The sequence below is a fragment of the Passer montanus genome, unplaced genomic scaffold, assembly GCF_014805655.1.
Source record: "Passer montanus isolate IOZ18808 unplaced genomic scaffold, ASM1480565v1 scaffold16, whole genome shotgun sequence".
NCBI lineage: Eukaryota > Metazoa > Chordata > Aves > Passeriformes > Passeridae > Passer > Passer montanus.
This window is the reverse complement of record NW_024363160.1, coordinates 6,090,061-6,106,469: the sequence shown is the minus strand read 5'-3', so window position 1 is coordinate 6,106,469 and position 16,409 is coordinate 6,090,061. Positions and strand designations below refer to the sequence as shown.

General features: G+C 39.0%; 1 protein-coding gene across 1 annotated transcript in view; it reads right to left on the bottom strand.

Annotated features, from left to right (window-relative positions):
• Positions 1-16,409, bottom strand: part of CPA6 (carboxypeptidase A6) — an 81,143-nt gene that overhangs the window by 6,476 nt on the left and 58,258 nt on the right. The window contains exons 7-9 of the mRNA XM_039702949.1: positions 5,554-5,664; positions 5,052-5,142; positions 337-539 (exon numbers count right to left, since the gene is read on the bottom strand). Of these exons, the coding sequence (XP_039558883.1) occupies positions 337-539; positions 5,052-5,142; positions 5,554-5,664 (405 nt within the window). The remainder of the gene's footprint in view (positions 1-336; positions 540-5,051; positions 5,143-5,553; positions 5,665-16,409) is intronic.

The following is a 16,409-nucleotide window of genomic DNA, read 5'->3' as shown; positions in this document are numbered from 1 at the left end:
AGAATTTCAGCTAGATGCCCAAGGACCCAACTACGTAATTCCCATTACAGTTAATTAAATAAAATGATAATAACTATAATTAAAATTAGGGATTTATCCTATAAAGTAATTTAAAGGGACTGATGGATGAAAGGCATGATACCATTTTAATCAAATCACCACTGACTCATGGTGAGTGAAGGTTATATAACCAGAAATGTGATTGCAAGTGGATCGAGAATAAATACTGCTCAATATTACATATGTGCAAAGTATTGAAGAAACAAGTCTCCTCTCAAGACAAAATGTACCAAAAATATACAGAGGAGCACATTCTCCAAGTTTTAATGTACTTACCACGCAGTTGAAGTTGGGAATGGTTGCATATTTGTAGGAGTAAGGGTACAGCAGCATCTGTGCATAGGCATGGAAGGACAAATAGGCTTTTATTTGTTTCCGGTGTTTGCGAAGAAAATGAGCAACAGCCTTTACTTCAGGCTCAGACTCGGGAAAAGGACCACAGTAAGTGTCATCACATGGGTGTAGTGAAGCACCTTCATCTAGAGGTTGAAAGAGAAAGCTGGTGAACAATCACAGAGAAATTCCAAGGGTCAGCTTCTGGCTGAGCCTCTTTTGGCCCATGTGCAAAAGCGTGAAAAGCAATAGACAAATTAAATTGCTTTTTTGTGCCTGATAGGTGTGAGCCTAGGGGACCTCAGTGCAGCAATCTGCTTGTTCATCTCCTAGACACACAAAGCTCCCAATCTACCAACTACACACGATTCTCCCCAGAGGATACATTCTTTCCAAGTGAAAAAGGAGAACCTGACTTCATTGTATTTTCTTCCTGGCTTTCTGCATCAGCATTGCAGTATTAGAACTACTGACAGGTCTCAGTTGGTCTATTTGAAATCAGAGCTATACCTCTTTCATTAGTCACTCCCAGGACCAATGTAGCCTTTTACAGCTTTTAATGTATTACCTACAACAATGGTAGGTAGACAACTCAACAAGGATTATCTTAAATACATGTTAATAGCTCCTGACTACTGCCTATTTTCACTCCTGCAAACCTCATAGGAAAAAAAAAAAAAAGCCACATGGAATGACTGCTCAGTCAGCTAAATTAGAAATCACCTCAGTTTGCACAGGGCCTAACTTTGCTTCAAGTTTGGGGCAGGGGTTCGGTTTTGAGGATATCTTTGTGTCAACCTGCTCAGGTGGCAGCAAGCTGCAAAAGAGTAGCCTAAATATAATATGCCTTGAGGTATTGAAAGATGAAACTTGGGAAAGGAGATGTGGTGGTGGCTCCTTTATAATTTAGCAATTCTGGATCTAAGCCATTGTCTCATTTGCAGCTTAGGGCCTGGGCCTAAAAGAACAATATTTATGCAAATCTACTCTGCTCTTTCATCTGCTGCAATTTCAAAATATCACACGTTTTACATTGACCTGCAGAATAATAATAGTTTGCTTGCAAACTTCCCTGGAGCCATCAGGGACTTACAACAATGGTGTTTTATTAGCTTTCCTTTGTATAGTAAGTACTGCCACCTTCAATTAATAAGAAAAGAGCTGTGTATGAGAAGGCATAATGATATCAACTAAAACAGGGTTATGCAATCAACCTAATGCCAAAAAAAAAAAAAAAAAAAAAGTGGGAGAATTTTATGCTGCGGTTTCATTTGTAAGATGAAAATTGAGGCTACCATTCAATGGCCTCAGGTGGGGGTTTCAAAAGGTATTAGTGCTTGGACCACAGTGAATATGGAAGGGTTATAGAGAGGGCAGATGGTCTTCTCCATGCAGAACAGATGGCCACCAAGTCATCCAAATCCCAAGAGCACTCTGCCTCGATTTCTTATCAGATAATATAGCTGCAGGAGAGCTATTGAACAGTCTCCAGAGCATTTGCCTTTTTTTTTCTTTTTATTTTTTAAATGGATACTTCATCTCCTGTTTCAGTGTTGTATACTGAATCATGGCAATGGATAACACTGTTAATAAACAGTGGATCTCTACAAGATAATGGTAAAATGACCCAATGGTAAAATATGGCTCAGTTTAGAGACTTCCAGGGAAGGAAAAAACCTCTCTAAACTGTTCAGCCTATTATGGTGAGACATGTACCATCCCATAGGTAGTTAGTGCTTTACCTTATGTGAAGCTGACTGGTAAAAGGAGGAGGTTTCCATGGTGGCCTTGGATAATGTTTTCAGTTTTCATACTGGAAGTTCTTTAAGTAACTCAAGAATGAAAAAAGAGTAGATACAGTATGTATAAACTCCTGTGACATTTCTAAGTTACAGTCATGAGAAGCAAATAGAATTGTGTAAAATGTTACCATGCTGCCTTGTTTTTGTACCTGATAGCATACCAGGGGAGGACAAGGATCCTCTGACATCCATCATGAGATCCAATGAACAGAGGAAATGTGTGCCTAGACTGATTAAAACCAGTGCTCTGGTACAGAAGGACGACTGACAGGATAAATGAGCTACAGCATGGCTTTCAAACTTCCTTGCAGCCACGTCTGCCAGTATGGGATACTGTCCTCAGTGAGCACTGGGGTGCACTGGAAATTGGGATGTACTGGAAATTTTAACTCCCACTGTTGCTCTCTTGGGATGCAACCAGTTTAACTAGATTTGCCCTATGACTTAAATTAATTCTAAGTACCTGATTATTTGCTTAAAAGTTGCTATTATTTCATTATCATTAAACCATTGTACTAGTTATTGCACATATATGTGCTTTGCAAGGAGCATTTCTACCCAGAGTTCTTGCTGACAGTATTCACATGGGCCTGTGTGCAATTTGTGTGCACTGTTTTGAGTACAGGTTGCTGCAACATGAAATCTAGCAGTGATATGGCCCTTGGCTTGGTCCCTAGAGAGTCATAAAGCTTACATCAAAGTCCTACACTAGAAAGGAAGAGGAAAGCAGATGGGATGCTGTGCTATCAGCACTGACTAGCTCACCGCTGATAGCATTTGGTGGCTTTGCTGACACCAGAGTCTGCCACAGCACACCTGCCTGGAAGCCCCACCATGAAGTTCAAGCCTGTCTGAAAACTCTTAAGTGCAACTCAACTGAGTGAAAAGGTTTTTACAAGCACATGCAGTTTAAAATGTTAAACACACCATGATTACACAAGCCTCAAAGTGTGATATGAGCCAGGTTCTTCTCTGACTCATCTAATATCAGATATTAATGAGAATGCCAGGTGACTGGTTAGGGTCATCTGAGTACCAGTCAGCCCAGTTCATGACAGACCTTTTTATTCTCCATTAAAATAGATGATTAGACAGACTTTGGGGTCCAAAGCAGGAAGCAGAGCATGTGGAGCTTTTTGGGATGACTTGAAAGCAGACTTGAAAGAATTTTTATTTTTTAAACTTGTGGTGGGGACCTGTCTTTCATGTCAGTGCAGGGGAGAAATGCAACAAGTAAGGGATTACAGCACACAACACGTGTGAGTATGGTTACAGTATCACTAAGCCTAGAAAATAGTTTTTTGAATGAAAACTAAGCAAACATTTTTAGGGCTGAATAAAAAATATGTTTTAATACAGTTTTAATGCTAGGGAGCAGGAAGAGGGGGGGGGAACACAAGAAAAATTAATTAGAATTAGAAAGAAAATGCACTGAGTATTAATTTTGCACTGATACGTATCTAACATCTCTCAACACAATATAAGAGAACTGATCATTCCAGCTATGCCAATGGCTATTTTGTGAACAGTAAATGGATGTCCCCAAAAGGTACCTGCAGTTGTGGATTATGCACTTAAATAAACCATGGTAACAGTGATGCAGGACTGGTTCATTTTTACATTATTTTTGCAGCATAAAGTTGCCTTAAAGATTGTGATAGCAGCTCTGAGCCTGTCTTCTGTAACAGAGGGTTTCTCAACCAACACAGGCTTTCTGTAAATGCTTCTGTCTCAGTCCTCTCCTTAGAGCAGGTAGAGTTGAAAACAATTTGAAGGAAATGTCACAGGTCCATGCTGGATTGAATGTATGCATTTGTCCACACTCACTTTCATCCCCACAATTCTCAAAGCCCTACTTAAAGAATCCAGCTGTTTCAAGCCAGACTGTACAGTACTCACCCCACTGCAAGAGTATTGTGGAAACATCTAGAGGAAGAGGGATGGGCTGAAGGCAGGGCCCTTGCACTATGCAAACACAATTTCTTGTCTTTACCAGCTTGTAATATAAATAAGGATGGTGGACTAATGCTGGATGAGGAAACAGCTGCACAGAGAGCTGAAGGAAGTGCCTTAAAATGGGAGGGCAGGTCAGCAGGAATATATATTGCCATATTTAAATGTTCTTACTTCCTTACAGTGGAATCTTTAGGGGCTGCTTACTCCGTGTGAATAGCACTATCTTTATGTAAGATTTAAGAAAATACCACTTTTTCTTGGTGTATCCATTCCAAATCTTCTGGCAGTTATTTCATTACCACTGTGTTCTCTATGCAAAAGTCAGGCCAATTTTTATGAAGTACTTACAGGAGTGCTGGGAGTTTAAAATTGTATCTCCATGCATTTAGAAGCACCTTCTTTCTTTATTAACTCACTGATAATAATAGACTTAAGGACACTGAGGCCAGCAAAATAAGTTTGACATTTCCAAAACTAAAATAATTTCAGAGAAATGGCAAATTAGATAAAATGAAGCTTGAAATGTTTCCTGAAGCTACAGTTAGGTACATCTTGAAAAGTCATGGTTCATTTTCAATGTTATGCTTCAAATTTATTTATATGATTGCCAAAATACAGAATAGCTGTATGTGTGATTTAAAAATTTTTGCCACATTCCTCATTTCAGGTTTTTACTTATGATGTCTACTTTTCCAAGTTTGAGAACTTTTATTTTTTAGAAGTTATTAGGAAGATTTGAGCCTTGGCTTATGGCTTTATGGGAAAAAATCTTCAACTTCAACTGTGGAAAAGAGAACACTTCACAACAGATGTGATCTAACCTACTTGGATAATTACCTCTGTTGGATAATTAAATACAGGGTAATCTGAACTGGGGGACAAAAGTATCTCCATACTTACCACACCATTTCACTTTCCAGTTGCGATTAGCATCAACACCATGACAGTGAAACCTCATGTTCTTTGATCTTGTTTTTCTCCAAAATCGATCCTAGCACAAGTTACAAAATATTTAAATAGCAATATTACTCTATTTTGGCAAAAATATATTTGTACATATAACAAATCAACCCTGGTAAACATATTCAGTATTCTGTTTTAAGTAGAATAATTTATTTTCAAGGCATAAAGTGATGGACCAGATTTATAAAGAGTCTCCAAAATCGATCCTAGCACAAGTTACAAAATATTTAAATAGCAATATTACTCTCTTTTGGCAAAAATCTATTTGTACATATAACAAATCGACCCTGGTAAACATATTCAGTATTCTAAGTTGAATAATTTATTTTTAAGGCATAAAGTGCTGGACCAGATTTATACAGACTCACCTTTGAATAATGTAATAACCATTTGATCTTGTCTGAATAATTTTTTGAATAATACTACTGCCATTACTTACATTTGTCCAGCTGAAATGATATCCATCCACGTTAAATACAGGCATAATATAGAAATACAGCTGAGTTAGCATCTTTCTCATGTCAGGATCAGTCTGGTATGTCTGAAGAGCCTAAAGCAGAAAAGCCAAAGAAAATAGTTTCAATAATAAAAATAATTTCCCAGTTAGGTATTGTGATGTACTGTGACAGTCATGAGGCATTTGGCAGTACAGAGGTCTGCTCTCATGGCAGCACAGACATCCTTCTAGCTGTGCCCGAAAGGCTGACATCTTCCTGTAAATGTGATTCAGACAGTGTGTGAACATGTGAAAAAGGTGTTCTAAAGACCCTATTCTCTCTGCTTCTCAGTTGCTTTCAATACTCAAGAAAATACAACTTATATTACAGAGAAGAAAATGCATGCAATGTTTTTCTTGAAGTAAGAGCTGAAAGTCAGTGGAATACTGAAGAATTAATTGAAGAAATGAGTTTAGCTCCTGTAAGACAGTGGAGCCCTGTTGTTTCCACTAGGTGATTTGATAAGGTCTTGAAGCATGTCAGGCTCACATTAACAACACAGCTTTTGTCTGTATTCAAAGTCGCTTACTACATGCACAATTATCAATACAGGCAGTTTATTCCTTTACAATTTAGACACCTCTCTATTTTTGAGAACCTTTAGTATATAGGTTAGTAAAAGAAGTCTAGGTAGGGAGAGCTTTTTGTTTTTTATCCATTCTGCATCTTAGAAAAATGCAGCAAAACCAGAGGCTCTTCAGCAATTCTATTTGCTAGTGCCAGAGATGCTCCTTTACGGGTTCCAGGAAGCTTACACTCCACATTCTCTTGCAAATACTGTCCCTTGACATAGCTGGGCATCAAATTAGCATCCTTCAAAGTTTAAGTCTTGATTTTATAAGGAATCCAATGCTTCATGTGGCAGGTGGAAAGCATATCACAGTGATCCTGGATTCAGAGGGATGCCTGAGCCTGGCTTCTCTCCTCCTGCTACTGTGATTACAGCCTTCTGCTCTGCAGTATTTCTAGCCCTTCAGATCTGAAGAGTAGCATGTGTTTGGGGAGCAAAGGGAAACATTTGCTCTAAAATAAACTAAGCTAAATGCTTTTCAATTGACAAATGCTTGGGAGCAGTGTGAAGTACAGGAATTCAATACTTCTTGGCTCCTGACGATGCAGCTGTTTGAATTACTGAAGCTGCCATGGGAGCTGATGGATGCTTTGTGTGGAATATCTGTAAGAAATAACCATATATTTGGACATGTCTGGGGCTAAAATTTACTCATGGAAGAGTATAGCATTTTTTTTTCTTTACAGAGGGGATTAGTAGGACTTCTAAATACTTCTATGTGGTTCATTAACCATCCCCCTGTTATGCAGCACTTTCTCCTTGCCCAGCTTCATCTCCCCCTCCCAAAGTGCTCTGCACGTGCAAGTCCTTCAGCCTCACTGTCAGATCCAAAGCAGCACATGATCCTTGTGAAAAGCCAAGTCACCCAGTGCTACTCCACACTGAGCTCTGCTCCAGCCAGGCAAGAGCAGGGGACGGTGAGAAATAGAAGGCAAGGCAAAGCACAGAATGGAATGGGACAGGGTGATGTGGAGCACTGCACCTTAGGAGGAGATCCTGAAAGAGGTGTTTGGAGTGGAGAAGAGAATGATAGTGTGCTTTTGAGGGGAATCTTGATGGACTGCCCCGGAGAAAGCCCCAGCCAATGAGGAGGTCATGGGTTTCCTGGTCCATTTGTTAGAAATTCCCCAAAAATCCATAGCTGGTCTTGCATTTAAATTTGATTTACTTGTATTAAAAAGTCATATAAAGCCTTCAAATAGATTTGGATTTAATAAATGATGTTAAGGGAACTGCAAAAAAAATAGTTTTGTCAAAACATTGATTTCTCAAATCAATGGTTGCTCAAAAACAATGACCATGAAAATAAAGACTGTGTGTTATTGCTATTTCACTTGCAGATGTCACATATTGAAGTAAACAGGGCTTCTGTGTGCATTAGGCTGGCCCTGCACTTAAATCTGGACAAGATTAAGAGTCTATGTGGTAAGTATGGATGTTAAACTGGTAAAACTGTTCTTACAGCTGGAAACAGAACCAACCTATGCTCCAAAATGTGAGTTAAATAAAATGAACATTTTTATCTTGCTTATTTCAGAGTAGTAGTAGGGACGAGTAGTCTAGCTGAGTAGGAAATAAAGCACCACATACGACTTCCTTGATTTTTCACTGCTTTTCTATTTTTAGACAGTATTAGCAAATCAAGCTCAGGTTGTGTATCCATGGTGGGTTTTTACATACCAGTGACAATGAAATTGTCATATGTGTTTGTATCTGTATTTTGTATGTTGTTCTATTGCTGTCAGTTACATCGGTAGTTATGCATTTTATTACACTGGGCTATATTCTATATTTTAAACTGCAATGCTGTAAGACTAAACTCTTTGAAACACTTTAAAAATCATCTCCTTAAAATAACTACAGATAATTAATTAATGTAAGGTAATATACTGCTTAAAATTGCTTGAATTAATTTTGCATATTTTTCAGAACCTTTCCAAATTTGCAAAAAGTGGCATAATGAAAATATTTGAATTATGACTTTTTAATAACAATGTGTTTTAAATCCTGTGAAGAATAGATTTTCCTTGCTAGATGAAAGCACCACTATTTAGAAACCTAAACGAAATATAGGCAGCAAAATGCCAAGTTTTATAGTGACTTTATGTTATTTTAATGCCTGTTGTCATTGACAAAATACTAGAAGAGACTTTGGAAAGCATTATAGTCCCCAGTAATAATCCTCAAAATTGAAAGTCTTAAATCTGGTTTAGAGCCAAATATGTCATTCCATTCTGTTCTTTAAAGAATATATGGGGTTTTAAAATAACTTTGTTACCCTTTTAGAGTGGTATTTCATTAAAAATATAGTGGATCTAGAGTGGTTTTCTTCTTTGAAAGCAAGCAGATTGTGTGAGATCATATTCACTTTTTCTGCTTGAAATACTTCATCTTTCGTACTGCTTTTATCTGGTATTTTTATTTGATGTATGTAATCAGGCAGCACAGACAGTACAATCTTTGGCAATGAGCCTTACAGTTACCAAAGTGTGTCCTTGCTGGAGCAAAGCCCACAATTTGCTTTTTGTGACTCTCGAGTCCTCCCAACACTGGTGATGTGCACCACCTCCCGCACCCGTCCAGCCGTGCTGAAACCTTTCCTCTCTGCTGTGACACGAGCAAGGCACATAGAAACCATTAGTGAATTAACTGCATTGTAGTTTGCAGAGAGCTCTCAGAGTATGGGCTGGTTCTGCTTGCCCATCATGCAATCAATAGCAGCTTTGCTGCTGAATGTGCAGAGAGCCAGAGCAGCCCAATAAACGCTGGATCGTGTTATTAGTGAGCAAGCAGATGATAGAGGAACGCTGCCAGCGCCGTGCAAGCAATCTGCCTGGGGGTGGGGAAAGCACCAGTGATTAATGGGATGGGGCTCCATCATCTGGATCAGCTGAGTGGTGGTTGCTGATAGAGCTCCACCGGCTTAGGCTGGCTGAGGATGTGGTGCAGAGGAAATTTAATTTAGGGGACGAAGTAAACAAAAGAGCTATATTGTAAACTGCCAAGGCAATAAAAGCAAGAGTGCAAAATGGATTTGGGATGCAGTGAGGCTTTTTATAATATCAGGGGATTGAGTGAGAAGGACAAAGCAAGGAGACAGGGTTGGGAGAAAATCTGAAATCCTAATTGAGCTTAATAAGGATTTGCTATCCCACGATTAATTATTATTAAATTTAAGGTGACAATCAGCTTTTGCTCTTTCTGATTTTGAACTAAACAATCATATTGAATTAAACAATTACTATTTTAGCCCAAAGAACTGACTCCATTTACTGCTCTGCCAGAAATTGCAAAAAACTGCTTCTGGCAAAACAGGATTAACTCTTCTGTGCCATTATTAAGATAACAGGTAAAACACAGCTTTTCTGACAGTAACACACAATAATTTACTTTTATCTGCACATGTTACACTTTAGCAGGCTGACATTATGATCTGCCATTCTGGCCTTCATTGCCACTTTATCAGTTTGGCAAGTTAGTAATTAGCTCTGTCTCCACTCTTGGAAGCAGTACAGCTTTTTATCTCTGTTTTCCCTTTTACTGCTAGTGTCCTGCTTTGGCATTGAAATCACAAGCAGAGTGGTAAGCCCATAATTCATGCTAAGATGCAGCCCAGTATTTAAAAACAAATGGCTTAAAACAAAGGGTCAAATTTTCAAGGCTGAAGCTTGAACCTTGTCTGATTTATCCTTTTTGTTTAATACAATGCAAAACCTTCCTTCCTCTTTGAAGGCATTTACCACAGGAGAAACCTAGAAACAGCTGAGAAAGGGGAGTGTGCTGCAACTACTCCTCAACACCCATAAAAAGAGTCTGACAAGGAGGATCTGCAGCATCCCAAAGACTTGACTGTGTAGCTCCTTAAGGATACTGATGGAAAAGATGCTGAAGCAGAGAAGAAGCAGAGGGATGATGGGTGGGATTGACATGTCAGAGAAGCACACAGCCATTCCAAGAATCTTGTGCAAGGCTGGGACCACTCCAGCAAGGGCAGGATCTTGTGGGAAAGAAGATGCATAATTACAGAGGTCTTAGCAGAAACTGGAGAGACAACTTCTTGGTTCTACTCAGAGAGGTAGGACAAAAGGAAAAAAGAAAAACCTCTTAGATGCCGAACAAGTCAAAGACTGCCTGTCTGGGGGAAAAAAAGGCCTGAGTTATTCTGAAGCACTGTAAATGCTTTGAAAGGAGCAACACAGATTTCTTTACTAGTAATTGTATGAAATTAGTGCCCACCAAGATATAGGCCTTTCAAAAATGTAATTATTGAATTTTGTATCCTAATTGTGTTGCTCCATGGTAGTACATATTGAGGGAAACTCAAGAGAGATCACTTGAATACAAGGTTTAATTGAATTTTTGAGACACAATTAAATACTTAAGATCCAAACAATTGCTTGTAATTCCATTTCTGGAACAAATTAATTGCCCAACATATGGAATTTTCTTTCACAGTCCTATTTCATGCTCAGTAGAGTTTCTGCATATCAGCAGTTTTACTGAGGCCTTAATTACTCGGTATCATCATACAGGAGTGGACTGCTAAAATACAGAGCAGAATTTCTTCCTTAGGGCAACTAATGTGTTGGAACAACAATGTGAATTCTTTTCGTGTCTTGAATAAGAACATACCTAACAGCCTAAAAGCCTTCAGGGGGTAGAATCTCAGTGTCCTGGTGATGAATACTTAAATAAGAATTTACAGGAGCAAGTGTCATTGAGGAATTCCTATTACAGGCACGACACAGCTGCAGTGTTACTTTTCTTTTATCGAGATCTACTTACATTGTGAAAAATTAATAGCTGCAAGCAAATTTAAAGGACTTTTTACCTTCTTGAGGTCATGGGTAGGCAGGAAGATGCAGCTGACTAGCTGAAGGTGCAGTACTTTCACAGTACTGCATAACAACGCAGTACTTTCTTTTGGAAAGCTGAAAACAATTTTGACTGTTTTTTTTTTATTTGATCATGAAGTGTAACAGCAAAGGAAAAACCGAAAACTGAAAACAATTTTGACTGTTTTTTTTATTTATTATCATGAAGTGTAACAGCAAAGGAAAAAAAAAAAACAAAACTTCCCTAAACTGTCTTATTGTTGAATAAAACCTGGGAAATTCCACCATGGATCAAAAGAGACAGAGATACTTCACAGCTTAAAAATGGTTTGCCACAGTTGCCTTTAAAACAATGCATCACATGCCTCGTTGTGGTGATACCATGGTACTGCACTCCATCTTTTTGGCACTGGCTTAGATTTTATCCATTAAAAAAAAAAAAAAAAAAGATCACAACTGAGGCCCCAGATCAGGAAACTCTTGTTGATAGTGTTCACTGCTACTTTAGTTTCCTTCCCTTCAGAACTGGTGCAGATTTTCAGCAGCAAGCATGTGCTGGAGAGACGCAGATACTCAGAGAGAAGTGGTTTATAGGATGGCTGCCAAAAAAAGGGAGCACATTCAGAACTGAAACAGCTGTGGAATGGAAGGGAGACATTGAGTAGAAGCAGAAACTACTACATGTAGGTGTGAATACTGCACACGAACTTCAAATGGCAGGAACAGCATTTGCAGGATGGAAAAAAAGTCATGAGGATAAAACAAATTCTGCATTGGTACCAGTGCCTCTTGCTGCTGAAAGGCTGATGAATGAAGTGCTGAGTGAAGAGGCTGGAAGAGGTGATCTCTGTGATGGAGAAAAAACAAACAGCGTTTCAGGCAGAAGCTCCTGACAGAGAAGGATGAATTAGCTAAAGACAAGTAAGGCTGAGTGTTTCAAATATAGATATGGCAGGATGAAACAGATGGATTTTTTTCCTCCAGATAATGAATATATAGGGAGCACTCAGAGAAGTCCAATTTTTTTTTCCTGAAATTAGGCATCTAAAAAGACAGCTGGGGAGACTAGAATCTGGCAAACAATAAAAATTAAGCTCCAATGATTATATTGTGTTTACTGAAAGAGCTGCAGACATTAATGGAGAGATTGTCACCAGATGACTGGTCCTTCAAGGTGAAAAAAGCCCAGTTTTTGTGGTACCATCACCACTGGCACCTGTGAAGGAGGCTGCAGGGGGGTAAAACAGCCCTGAGAAGCTTCTGCCTCTCCTAAACCAAGGGTAAACTAAAAATTGATCAACTGGAGGAAAACCCAGATAGGAAGATTTCACAGAGTAAGAGCAATTATTTAAAGAGCAACAAATATTTCATGTCAAGCCAACACCAGCTAAAGAGCTTTAGCTGGAGGGAACAGATTTTTGGAAAGAAAGAACATCCAGTTAAAGGGTGAAAGGAAAAAGCCACAGGTACAATGTTGGTTTTGGCCTTGCATGCCTCTCATTCACTTTGGAATATTTCAACCTTTTTCAAAAGCTCTTCAGATTTTTGAGGACCATTAATCAAAGATACTTTAGGAACAGTGGCAAACCTGTACCCAGGAAAGCACTGGCACAAATGTCTGATTTATATGGAGAGGCAGTCAGGTTCTTGCTTGCTTTCCTCTATGGCTCAAGATTTCCATTTGGAGAACTCCAGAAAATGGAGATGGAAATCCTGTCACAGCAGGTGGAACACATTGTCTCAAAGACAATGAATTGTCTCAACAATAATTAAATATAGGTGTAATGAGCATCCTTTGAATTAATCTTAGTCTGAAACCCTGGGATGTGGGGACACAGCATTTCAGTTGTACTTGTTCAAAAGATTTTAGTCGGTTGACAAGTGACAGATCAAGTGTATAATCTTTAGGAAACATTATTGTGTTGTTTCACACAACTATCTTGCACACCCCCATGATCAGACTATTTCTGAAGTGGTTGGAAAAAATGGTATCTGAATTTGATAATCAGGCAGTATTTCAAGGGTCTGGTAGTTACGGATAACACAGGAAAAGAAATTTTCTAAATCCTAAAGGACTACTGGTTTTGATGGAGCTCAGCAAGACCCAGCAATGATCCAGAATGTGAAGCTGTTTTCCTGACAGTGTGGGCTTCAGCACTGGAATGAATGACTGAGTGCTGCTCTGTCAATGCAGGATATTGCAGATGTTTTGTCCATCAGGACATGGACTATGGAATTTTTTAGAGTAAGTGCTGCACTGGCTTTCAGCAGATCTTAAAGTAAGAATACTTATAGCTTTATTGCCTTCTGACCACAGGGCCTGAGCAGTGCAGAAGAAGAGCCAACCCTTTTTAACAGTGTCTGTGTCTCCTGCTTGGCCCTGCATCTGAGTGCACTGCTGTCCTGACTGGGCCCTGGCTGTGTGCTGCTCCTTTAGCTGGCTGCACTCAAGCACTTCATAAACATTCTTGAGGAAGAATCTGAGGTCTTGAATGCTGCAAAATTCCTGGTAAAGACTGCTCTCTGGGGCCTGGTCCACAAGCCTAATGGCTGGCTAATTGGCCGTATGCATCCCATATGCATCCCACGAGGTGACTCATAAATCAGTCTCAAGCTGAGAATAGTGGGGGCAGATGTTGCCATTTTGCTTCTTAGACAGTCTGTGTGTCTCTCTTGGCTCATTATTATGGAGTGAAAAGATGAGTTTCTAGCCTTTTTCTAGGTTTTGGAATAAATCAATACCAATGTCAGCATGAAAAAAAACCCCAACAAACAACAAAATACCTCTGAGAACTCCCCTCAGCGTTTCATTTCTTTTTCTGGGGCTATATGTTTGCTCCCTGGGAGCATGATAAAGTCCAAATGCACAATCTTGAATAAATTGGGAATTCAAATAATTGTGGTCATTGTTGAGGATGGGAGAGGAAGGTGGTGAAGGTCACTGCATTTCCAAAGTGTGAGACTATTTTCACTTTCATTTGAGGCCCTGATGAGGTGACTCCTTTAGGGAGATGCATTTGATCTTAATAGACATTACAGCTGACATTGGATTCTTAAAACATTTTGTCAAGAAGAACAATCAGTGCACACTTCTTGAAGATTTCTAATTACATTTCTTGAATTTTCTAATCTTGAAATACAAATTCCTGCATTAGAAATAAAGAATAACACAACTCAAAGTCACATCTCAGCTATGCTGTTTTCTGAAAATATTGTATGAAAGACATCTCAAGGTTATACATCATTGAAATGGATCAAATGGCAGCATTTATTAGAGGGAAGAAAGTCAAACCAGATGTAATGGGAATCCTCATCTGCTTTCACTAAAACTGAAATGGAATCTAGTTTTGATGTTAATTTGAATAGCAGCCTGTGAACCATATTTCAGATTTTTAAAGAAATGGTAAAATCTTAAATTTGAGGTCAGGATGATTTGATAGCTAAACTCTACTTCTCCTCTCTCAATGAATAGGAGTTAAATGTTCTTACTTAACAGATGTACATATATAATTGTATTTTTGCAAAATGGCTATAGGTATTATGTCTTTGCTTCTGTGACGGCTATTTAATTTTGGATAAATACATTACATATCTGAATTTTGTTTCTAAAGTCTACTGCTTTCTACAAAGTAGCTACACATATTAAAGTATCTTTCAATTAATAATATTTACTAACACATATTAATGTATTAGATCCCATGTACCCTTTTAAAAATTATTTTTTCATTTTTTCTCCCTGAATCTCTTGCTGTGGACACAAGTTCTGGGTTCATTTATCTTTGCAGGTTGCCTTCAAAGTAGCCCACATGTAATCAGTTCTGTTTCCTTTTACAGTTTGTCTTGCTTGCATACTCCACCAAAGGTCTTGTCATGTTTCCACTTTCAGAGCCCTTTTTCCATCACTTTCCAGCTGAGTAAGGATTAAATTGGGTGGGATTCCGCTGTAACCTGACTGCTATTTCACTAGGGACAGGTGCAGACACTTCTCTGTGGCTCATTAGTAAGTACCAAAAACTCTGGTCCTGTGTGTGCAGGGTGTCCCCTTTCTTGACTTGAAATTCAATGACAATGAGGTGGGGTTTGCCAGAGGCCAGCTAATCCTGACAGAACATCTGATTATCTTTAGCCAAGAGACTACAGACTCTTAGGGGTGTCTTCCACAGAAACAAACAGTGATGTTGTTATTAACATCAGACCTATGGAACACAGAGCCAAAGCTAGAGCTCATTCTGGAGTAGATTATAAGGAAAAAAAAAAAAAAACAACAAACAAACCAAAACCAAACAAACCCAAAACAACACACAGAAAACTAAACAAAACCCACAATTCCCCAAACCATAGTCTTTGCTCTTTTGTTTGTTTCAAAATGTGAGTAGGCTGCTTTTGTACTTTGAAATATATTATCATAATATATTGTGCATTCTCTTTTTCTTTTAAATATGTAACTTCTCTATAAATTTTTCTCTAGTTATTGTCTTCTTTTTCTCTAATTATTGTAATTGCCCAAATACAGAGCAAGTCTGCACAGCAGGCAGCCTCTTGCCTTCCCATGCTCCAGCCTTACCTCCTCACTTCCCAAGTCTGATCTGCTTTAGTCTGTTTTGCATTTCTAAGTAGGTGGGAGTGGGAGCCAGGTCCAGTTTAGCTGAACAATTCCAGATTCTCTGTAGACAGCGGGGAGCTGCTGCCATGCCCAGGAAAAAGCCATGAGCAGCTGCTCAGTGGCACCTCCACCCTCTGGAAGTGCTCTCCCATTGCTAGCAGCAAATCCACTGTCATGCAGAAACTGCCACCTCTAGAGGTGTAAACCAGATGCTGAGGGCTCCCAAACTGAATAGGAGTATTTGGTTAAATTTGAGGCACCCAGTCTGAGGCCTGAATGTTAAGTGACATTCATGCATTGAGGGTTTTCTTCTTAAGCTAAATTTCCTGAAAAGCCTTCTTGTACACGGGAACATGGATATACTTCAATAAAAAAGTGTCAGAGATCACAGGGTGAAGTGAAAGCTTGCTAAGACATTTCAGGCTGCCTGCATAGTAAAGGAAAGCATGTATGCTGTTCCTGTTAGAAAAGAAGCCAACATCATGTAAATCCAGCATTCCTTCTTGCTTGCCTTAAATCAATAGACTTGTGGTGCTATTCCTTAAGAGTCAACAAACATGCCAGGAAAAATCTGTTTCCAAGCTGACAGCCCTTTCTCAGAACTGCCCGTAAGTACCAGGGGGGATGGAAAACTGGGCTGCCAGGCTGCAGAGGTGCTTAGGGGAGCAGTTTGCCAGCAAGAGAATTGCAGATTTTGAAGCACAGAAAGACCTTCAGTTTTCCCAGAGTTCTTACAAAAAATTTCTAATTCTTACAATGAGAAAAGTAATATCCTAAATCAAGCAATCT